General features: G+C 37.4%; 1 protein-coding gene across 1 annotated transcript; it reads left to right on the forward strand.

The window, feature by feature from the left end:
- Positions 1-4,998: 4,998 nt before the first annotated feature.
- LOC111816846 (BCL2/adenovirus E1B 19 kDa protein-interacting protein 3-like) lies at positions 4,999-6,782 on the forward strand. The gene is given in 2 exon segments (XM_023715643.1): positions 4,999-5,461; positions 5,463-6,782. Coding segments are annotated over 2 exon segments (585 nt in total). The 5' UTR covers positions 4,999-5,080; the 3' UTR covers positions 5,667-6,782.
- The last annotated feature ends 4,037 nt before the right edge of the window (positions 6,783-10,819 follow it).

Genomic DNA, 10,819 nt, shown 5'->3' on the forward strand with positions numbered 1-10,819 from the left:
AAGAATGAATGAAAGCAAGAAAGAAAGAGCGAACCAACAAAGTAAAAAGTCAATCCACAAATTGGGAAAAAAATCTTAACCAATATTCCCTCAAAGATCTTCTATCTAGAATATATATAGAACTAAACAAATTAAGCTCCCAAAACTTAAAGACTCAATCCAAAAATGGCATCTGAGATGAAAACACACTCCTCAGAAAAAGCAATACAAGGGGCAAATAAATATGTGAAGAAGTGCTCCACAGCACTGGCCATTTGAGGAATGCCAATTAGAACAACACTGAGGTACCATCTCGCCCAAGAAAGAATGGCTATCATAAAGAAATCAACTAATAATAAATTCTGGAGAAACTGTGGGGAAAAAAGAAAACCCCTCTCCACTGCCGGTGGCAATGGAGACTGGTACACCCACTCTGGAAATCAATGTGGAGACTCCTCAAAAAACTAGGACTGGAAATCAAATTCAAAGCAGCTATTCCCTTTCTGTGTATTTTCCCAAGACAACTGAAAACATCATACCATAGCAATACATATGCACCCATGTTTATAACAGCACAATTCTTCACAGCCAAGACTTGGAAATGAAAAAATGCTCATCACCTGAGAAATGGATAAAAGATATGTGATATTTTTATATAATGGAGTATTACTCAGCTATGAAGAAAAACAAACTCAAAGCTTTTATAGGCAAGTGGATGCAACTGATTTCATAAACGAAATAAATCAGATCCACGTGTGTAAATATTGTACGGTCTCCCTAGTGTAAGAATCTGAAAGAAATAAAACCTGAAAAGTATAATAGATCCAGTAAAATAAGAGATAAATTGAACTTAATCTTTCAACAACAAAGAGGAGAGAAATGAGAAAAGATAGGAAAAGACGAAGGGAAAAAACATGGAAGTATGTACACAAGATAGCTGAGGAGATTGTACTAAGAATTTCCATCAGTGTTATGAAAGTAGCAGTTAATGTACAGAATTCTTACCTTGACTAACTCTGTATGCAGATAATTGCCAACTAAGCAACTACATTGAGGACAGCAATGTGTATACAAAAACTATGCTTGATAAAGAAAAGGAAAGGAAAAAAAACTATGCTTGAAATACCTGTCATCTTGGTTTTCTAAATGTGTACCATTTATAATGTCATATCAATTATTACTAAACTCTCTTTAAAACAAATTTTTTTAGAAAAAGGTAATAAAAGAAACAGAGGCAAGAACAAAAATTTCATTGTCATTTAAATATTGTAGGGGAGTGAATTCAGCAAAATATTCTAATATAGTCCAGTAGGATGGACTATATTAGTAGTGGGTTTTCCATAGGACTGTCAATGTCAGAAGTTGTTGACTTGAGCCTTTTACAGCTCAACTTATTGACTTTACTTTTTATACTTTGTATTTATACTTTTCTGCTGGATGATTGACAATGGAATACCCTTCTCTAACAAAACTAAACAAAAAAGAGGATACAAATGAATGCCCATTTTGTATCTGTATATTCAAAATAGGATAGATAAACAGCTGCATTCTCTTAATTCAATGAATAGAAAGGTTTGTTCTAATAGTGTTTTTGGACAGAATATCATGTCTGCATCTTGTACAATGAATAACGACTAAGACAACAATATGTAATGTATTAATTATTGAAACCCTCCCACTAATTGGCTTTGAAACTGTCTCATTGCTATTTGTTTCTCAATAAAATTATTTGAAAAATAAAAGAAAAAAAGAAAAAGATAAATAAATAAATAAATGGAACAAAAATTTAAGATTTCTTGAAAGCATACAGTAATATTCAATCATATGTCCCATCTTGCATAACTATATCTGTTAATCTGAGCAATAGATTAGATGATAAAAATAGATAATATATCATTCATTGTTAATCATCTATTCTTGTTTCAAAAATCTGTAATATATGCATTGTTGTATGTTACATTGCTTCTGTATCTGTTTTGGTTTTTGTTGCTTTTGTTTTTACTCTTCAAAATAAAAGAAAATTATAATAAATACAAAAAAGAAAAATAATTAAAGTTTCTTGAATTATTTGTCCAATCTTGCATAACCATATCTGGGTTTTTTTATGTTAAACACTGTTTTATTAGATAACACTAAGTAGCTTCACAAGAGTTTGTACCAGTTCGTTGTCCCTGCCAACACTTATGAAGTATCTATTTTATTACACCTTCCACAACAATTGATACTAGCAATATATTATATGAAAACAATCAGTTTTGGAAAATAACTTTTATTGTTATCTATTTCCATTTTCTTTTAATCAATAGAGTAGTTGAACATCTTTTCACAGATTTATTTAGCATTTGTACTTCTTGTCTTTATGTATTCTGTGTCCCTTTAGAAACTTGTTTCCTATTTTCTTTTGATTTCTCTGAATATGGAAGATTAACAAACAAGCAGTTGTAAATGTTTCCCCTCCTGTCTGCCACTTGTATTTTAATTTTGGCTAACCATATCTGTTAATGTGAGCAACAGATTTGATGATGAAAATAGCAAATAAAACAACCATTGTTAACTATTCTTGTTCTGAAAATCTGTAACATATGTATATGTTACCCTCTTTCTTTGTTTCTGCTATTTGTCTTTGCTTTTGTTTTTACTCTTCAAAATAAACTAAATTCAATTTAAAAAATAAAATTAAGTACAATTAATCCATTATGTCCATGGGAAGGAATAAAAAATTGTATCACTTGATATGGCACATTACTTCTGTTTTTTCTATTTTAGAGCTAATTTAGAGGAAGACAGAGACAGGGAGACACAGAGACAGAGAGACACAGAAACAGAGACAGACAGACAGACCAATGGACAGAGGAGAGATACATTGCTTTTCTTATTGGAAGACTTGTTTCAAAAATTATTTGGAAATATGGTTGATATAGTTTCAGACCAGGTAAATCAGAAGCTCTGAACTGAGATTCCAGCCAGCACCCAGGCCCAGCATGTGAGTGGGCCCACCTGGGGCCTACCAGATCCTCATTACAGCCAGCACCCAGACCTAGAGTGTGTGTGTGTGTGTGTGTGTGTGTGTGTGTAACTTCCTCCATCAGACAGGCCTGGTATGGAACCCTGTGGCAGAACTCCCTGAAGAAAGGTTAGAGGCAAGACCCACCCAGATGATCCAGAAGCAGAACATCTTGCCAGAGTGGCACACTGGGTTCCCTTCCAAGGGCTGCAGCAGGAAGAAGTGGAGCACAGCAGCCAGACCCAAGCCATACCCAGCTGGTTGAGTTTGAACTTAGTAGGACCGGACCTGGTGCTAAGGTAATAATTGTACCAAAGTTCTACACCAAAGGTCAGAAGACAGAGCTATACAAAATGACAAAGAGAAGGAGAAAAATGCATTCTCAGGCCCTGAGCCCACCCAGAACAAATGCAGGAGACAAACGCATAGAATAAATTGGAAATCACACACCTGAAATCTCTGAAATAATAGAGCCTGAAATAAATAAACAACTGCAGAAAGGTATAGAGGAAATCAGATCAGGAATAATTTCTGAAGTTAAAAAAAAAAGAAATGATAACTATAATGAAAGAAGTACTAAGTGCTTCTAAAGAAGACACTGATAAAAAAAAACTAGATGAGAATATAAAAATGATGGAATCCTTGAATGAGCAAGATAGGAAAGAAATATAATGCGTGAAGCAGATTCAAAGTGATATACAGGAAATTAAAACCTCAGTTACAAGCTGGCATGACCATTTGAATGAAACTGAAAATAGACTTTCAGACCTTAAAGTCGTCATTACAGCTAGTGAAACGGTAAGACAAGATCTCTTAAAAACAACTAGGATGCAGGAAAAATAATTCAACATCTGCAAGAGAGTGCAAAGATGAACAACGTGAGACTAATAGGCATCAATGAGAAAGAAGGAGTCAATACAAATGGTATAAAAAGAATATAGGGGGCCTGGGCCTAGCTCAGTCCTTTAAGTGGCTGCTTCCACAAAGCTGTCAGCCTCAGGTGGCTGGAGTTCGAATCTCACAACTCTCCCGCTGGTCAAACATGCCCTGAAGGCATGCGAGGAACAAAAAAAAAAAAATCCTTATTTTTATCAATAAAACTTTGAAAAGAAAAAAAAAGAATATAGGCAGATGTAATAGCAGAAAACTTCCCAATTATGGGGAAACAATCTGACATTCAGGTAACCAAAGCATACAGAACTCCAAATAACATCAATCCAATTCAAAACATGTCTAGACATACAATAATCAAGATGCCAAGGGCCGGTCAAATAGATCAACAGATTAAAGCTCCTGCAAGAAGGCGCAGAGGCAAGGGGTTCAATCCCCAGGCCTGCAGTGCTGTCCCCACCCCAAGGACCCCCTGTAAGGGCAATTGAGACTGGGCATGGTGGTGCACGCCTATAATCCCAGCTCTTGGGAGGCTGTAAACAGGAAGATCATTACAAGTCCGATCTAGTAGTGACAGCCTGAACACCCGGTAGACCCTTCCCTAAAATACAAAACTACTACAACAACAACAACAAAAAAAAAAAAAATCCCAGAAATTCAGCACAAGAACAGTATACTAAAAGCTGCTAGAGAAAAGAAACAGAACGCATTTAAAGGAAAACCCATCAGAATAACAGCAGATTTTTCTTCACAAACCATCAAGTCAAGAAGAGCATGGAGCAAAGTACTACAAGTCTTGCAAGAAAACAAATTCCAACTCAAACTGATATACCCTACAAAACTCTCTTTCAAGTTTAATGGAGAAGTGAAATACTTCCATGACAAAGAAGCAAAGAATTTCACGTTGACAAAGCCAACCCTACACAAACTACTAAAAGATATTCTACAGAAAGGTCAAAAAGACCACAATTGTATCAATGAGAATGGAAAGAACCCATGAAATAGGGCAAACAATTAAACACAGGAGAAAAAGAGGTATATAATAGCAGTCTTTCAATTTTTCTTTTGTATACAGCAGCAAAATATTTACATCTTCAGATAGAGTAGGCGGCAGGCCCGCGCGCGGCTCGCAGCTGTCTAGCGATCGTCAGCCGGGCACTCCGGTCACAGCTGAGCGCGAGCGCTCGGGCGAGTAGCCTCGGTGCCATGTCGCAGAGTGGGGTTCCCGGGCTGCAGGAGGAGAACCTGCAGGGCTCCTGGGTAGAGCTGCACTTCAGCAATAACGGGAATGGGAGCAGTGTTCCAGCCTCAGTTTCTATTTATAATGGTGACATGGAAAAAATACTGCTGGATGCCCAGCATGAATCTGGACGGAGCAGCTCCAAGAGTTCCCACTGTGACAGCCCCCCTCGCTCACAAATGCCACAAGATATTAACAGAGCTTCTGAAACGGATACACATAGCATTGGAGAGAAGAACAGCTCTCAGTCTGAGGAGGATTATATTGAGAGAAGGAAAGAAGTTGAAAGCATCTTGAAGAAAAACTCAGATTGGATATGGGATTGGTTAAGTTAGCCAGAAAACATTCCCCCCAAAGGAGTTCCTGTTCAAGCACCCAAAGCGAACAGCTACACTCAGCATGAGAAACACGAGTGTCATGAAGAAAGGGGGCATTTTCTCAGCAGAATTTCTCAAGGTCTTTCTTCCATCTCTGCTGCTGTCTCATCTGCTAGCCACTGGATTGGGGATCTACATTGGAAGGCATCTGACAACCTCCACCAGAACTTTTTGATAAAGAACTGGATGCAACTTGGCTGACTGGGGATTTGAATCTGAGCTTGGACGGCTGACCTGAAGAGCTTTTGTGGTCGCTGAGTGGCTGCACTACTTGTTTGTTCTGTACATGGTGTTTTTCTGATTAGTAAAAGAATAGACACTAAAATCACGCTGATCTATAATTATATCTATGGGATCAATTAAAAAGCATGACAGACTAATATCTATCGTAAGAATTTAGTAGTAAATTTTCTTTGCATATTAGTTATAAATAGTATAAATAATTTTAGTGTACTAATAATGATGTATGTAGTATTTAAAAATGTCTAACCTCAATTCAGTTAAAGCACTATTTCAGAGAATGAACATTGACATTAAAATCACTGCATTGCCAGGCAGGGTGGCACACATGCATAATCCCAGCACTTGGGAGGCTGAGGCAGGAGGACTGCCGTGGGTTTGAGTCCAGCCTGACTACAGTGAGATCCTGTCTCAAAGTAACCAAATAAAAAACTAAAGGGTTTTTCCCCAAAAGAAATATGGCCTTATAATGACAGTACTGCAGAACGTTTAATGTAGGGGGTGAGGTTGTCTGTAAAGACCACATCACCATATAAATTGTCCTTGGGGAGGAGAAAACAAGGTGCAATCACAAGCTCCCCGAGTCGTGCACTGAGCTGCTGCTTTCCAGAGGAGCTCGGGGAGTGACCTTGGGTATGGGGAGTGACCTTGGGTGTGGGGAGTGACCTTGGGTTTTCTGACAAAGGCATTTATTCAGGATCTTTTACCCTTTCTTACTCTGAATTGCTGGATTTAATCTTATTGTTGTGCTCAACTTTTGTGTGCTCTTAAAATTGCAAGCAAATCTATCTACTTTAGGGGATTGCAAATAGGAAAAACAAAGTATTGACAAATCCTTTGGAGATTATCCTAATTGCATAGGGTTAAAGATCAATTAATTATGAAAGTTTCTTGGTCAAACCTGCCCTATTCTCCATTGTGTCATTCTTTATCTTTTCTACAGCATGATTTTTAGAAAGGCTGTATCTTTGATACGCTCTGTATATTATACTGTATTGTTTCACCTTTCTATCCTTAATTTAGGTGTGTTAAAATAAATGTAACATTTTAACTTTTGGAAAAAAAAATTTACATCTTCATACTCTACAAATGGGTTTCTGCTGCACCCTATAGGTCATGATTCTGTCGGGGTCTACAGGGTGGATATCAAATAAATAGCAGTAGCTCAGTCCCACAAGGGACACCTGGCCACCCATAAGCATCATGGACACTGTCCACGCCCACCACATACTAGATTCTTTACTATCATGAAACTTTTTTCTTAGTTGATGTTTTTGCATATATTAACCTATTCAAATGCTATGTGAGTACTCTGAATTGATCACAGATTCATACATATGATACACTACATTCTGGCCTCTCAGTTGGACTTACAATTTAATTTTAATTTTGGAATATTATTTTGAAATATTTAATTTAATTTTGAATCAATTAATATTCAATTAGTTTTCTGAATATTGTTTAATTTTAATTTTGTTTTATGATTCATACTGTATCGTTGACTTACAATCCACTTTTATAAGACATGGTATGATATTTTCTCCTAGTATTAGAAACTTTAAAAAGTTAAAGAAATAAAATAAAATCAGGAACAAGACAAAAAAAAAAAGATGATCTAAAGTGAGCTACATTATTGCTAATTAAAAATATTTCTCAGGTAAAAAAAATTGTTTGGTTCTATATCATGAAACATCTTTCTGTAGAAAAGAGGGAAAATTTCCTTCATTTTTAGGAGCTGCCTGAGTCCAATAATTTTAAACAGTGAGCACTATTTAAATAAAGCCAATATGTGACTATATCTTCCCTCATTCCGTTGTTGCCAAAACCAACAGATAGATCATCATGCTTATTTTATTTGAAACTACAGTTGCATTTGACATTTCCCTACCCCTAGTGTGAAACACTCCCCTCTTCTGCTTCCCTGATGCTCTTCTCTAGGAGCCTTTTTTCTAAATGGTCAGCCAAAGCTACTTCTTGGCTGGTCACTTACATGTCTCTTATGTTGTAATAAAATACACTTTGTTGTATGGCATATAATAATAAATACATTTTAGGAGATGTGATAGTAATTTATGTGTCAGCCTGACTGGGTTTAGGTTAGGGATGCCTAACTAGGTGGCTAAACATTATTTCCGGATGTGCCTTGGTGTGTGCACTTCTGAATGCATTTAGGAGACCAGCATTTGAATCAGTAGACTGAGTAAAGCAAGGCACCCCCTCCCATGTGAGTGGACACCAGCCACTAAGTTGAGAACACAAACAGAACAAAAAACAAAGAGATGCAAGACAGATTTTTGTCTCTTTCCTGAGCTGGTATAGCCATCTGCTCCCCGTGCATATCAGAGCTCCTGGTCCTTAGGACCTTTGGACTCAGGAATTGTGCCAGTGGCCCCCTGAATTTTCATGTCTTCAAATTTAGAATGAATTACACCACCAACTCCCCTAGGGCTCTGGCTTACCTACAGCAGACCTGGGACTTCTCTGCCTCCAGAGTCACGTGAGCCCAATTACTGTGACTTATGTGTGTGCAAATGTGTGTGCATATTTTATTGTCTTTATCATGACTCATAAAATAAATGCCCTTTCACCAAAAAAGGCAGATTATTCTGGTTTCATAATTTTATGCAGAGTTTTTTACTAAGTGAATATTAAGAAATTTTTCTGGACCTTTAAATAGTCATATAAATAATTTTTACAGTGACTTAGCCTCCTGTGATAGACTTTCACCATTATTTACTATCTCATCTCAAGGTATTTAGGAGGTTTATTTTTAAAAGAAGTATATTAATCCCACAATATTAACATTAGAAAGTTATTTCTCCTAATACAGTTACTGAGTATGCATGAGTGACATAGTTTAAAATAATATTGAAAAGACTATAATTAAGGTCTCTAGATGGTGGGTTTGCAGTAAGTTTTATTTTTTAAGTTAAATAAAAATTAAGAAGCTTTTTCTATTGCTGGCTGCCTCTAAGGAACTAACATTGGTAAACGTGGGGTAGAAAAAAATGGACTGGGAACACTATGTTTTTATTTTTAATAATTTTCATTAATTGATTATGATTAGCAAGGTTATAGGTATTCAGAGCAGAATACTCAGAAACTATCTAGGGGAAAACATTTGGGTGAAAATAAAAATGAACTGGGTCAGGGAGATAGCTCAGTGGCACAATGCCTTCCTGGCAAGCAAACGGTCCTGAGTTTGATTCCCAGTAAAAAAAAAAAAAAAAAAAAAAATCTTTAGTATCCTGTAAAAAGAATGTATTGCTATTTACTTAAGCAATTTTTAAAATATCAGACTGTTTGATTTCAGAACTACAAAAAAGTACTTCAGCGCTTTAATTCATGTTATATGTCCACTATGTATGTAAGTATCCTGGGAATGGTAAAAGGATACGATCATTCTTCCTAAAATAAATGCTCACAGTATGAACACTTGAAGTTGGTGTTCTGATGTGAAACATACTCTTGCAGAAAGGGTATCCAGAGACAAGCCCGCATGGCCTTCGAGTCTTTCTCTGGGCCCCAATCCCTGAGGAGTAGGTGCACCAGTTTCACCACTTAAACTCCCTCTCCTCGGCTCTGCAGGCGGTGGATGCTCTTGCAGGAGGAACAGTGAATCTACAGGAGACATGCCCAGAAGGTCTCCTTCAAGGTACTTAGTGTGAGAGGCTTTGGCAGAAATAGAAAATCCAGACAGAGTATCACTAAGCTGTTTGAGAAATAGGTAACCCAGGCTTGATGAATGAGCATTTCCCACATCATTTACACCCACTTTCCCAACAGTCTACTTCTGAAAGCTAATACCTGGTCCCACGAGTAATGCTACCCTCTCTGGTTGTGAGATCCCTTTGCCTCCTGTGCCCAGTGCTGTTTTCTAGGCCACACATATGACATCTGGATAGACCAAATGAAAAAATGATTCAACAGATTTAAGCAGGACAATGAAAAAAATAAACAGCTACGCAGGTCAGACTTGTGGTGGTCCTCCTGTTTTCAGTCTCACCAGTACTTTTTGTAGTTCTGAAATCAAACAGTCTGATATTTTAAAATTGCAGTAATTAAAATGTCTACTGGAGGTTGTAGCCCACAGTTATTCAAACACAGGGTTCTTTCCTTGTATCCCTAGACCACAGGGTTGACTCCCATTTTTCCTAGTTACAGCTTGGGTGTAGCATTAGTACATATTAGTTAAGCAGAAAAGCTGGAGAGATAACTATTTAAGGATGAGATCAAATCCACTACAGTGCAGTAGTGTTCCTTACATTTGTCCCATCACTATCCCCACAAGGAGCTCTAAAAGGCTTCCTTCTCTTCCTACTGGCCAACCCCCATGAAACTGTAATATTCCAGATATTCTATTTGTGAGAGTTCGAAGACAAGGTGAAGAAAGAGGAGAGAGAGGAGGAGTAGCAAGAATGAGAAGAAGCAGGGGGAGAGGAGGCAGGGGGAAGAGGAGAAGCAGGAGGAGGGGATAGGGGAGCAGAGAAATTTTTTACCACCCCAAAAAGAACCAATTTCTGCCCCTTTGAGGATAGCATCCCTATTGAGAATGTTTTATCTGCAACATTTTAGCTAAATCACTAATACTCTCCATTAGAATCACAGAATATCAGGAATATAAGTGAACTTACTATTCTGCTAATTGAATCATCCTTATGGATTTGCAGTAACCTCATTTGGAAAGATTATTTCTTCCAAAATATGTCAAGGCTGTATGCAACATGTATTATATGCAAGAGCTCTGTATTTGGGGCCTAAGTAAATTTTAATGGCAAATTGCAATGGCAAACAGGAGCACTGAAATGACACCCTGGATTTGGAGGCAGATTTATTTGCATTGACAGGTTCATTCCCAGAATATCAAGGTGGTCGAGAGCTTATATGAGACACGCAAGCAGGAAGTACACAGGCAGACTGGCTGTCAGTTGGGGACTAGCATATACAATGTGCATCACAGTGACCAGCTTTTTCTAAGAGACAGAAAAAAACTGAAACTGGAGCAGAAACTATTATGGGGCCAACTGACAAACAAGTAAACTGGCTGGAGGACAGGTATTTTCTGCTACAAAATGACTAAGTGCATAC

Source organism: Octodon degus, unplaced genomic scaffold (genome assembly GCF_000260255.1).
Source record: "Octodon degus isolate 3935 unplaced genomic scaffold, OctDeg1.0 scaffold00042, whole genome shotgun sequence".
Lineage (NCBI taxonomy): Eukaryota > Metazoa > Chordata > Mammalia > Rodentia > Octodontidae > Octodon > Octodon degus.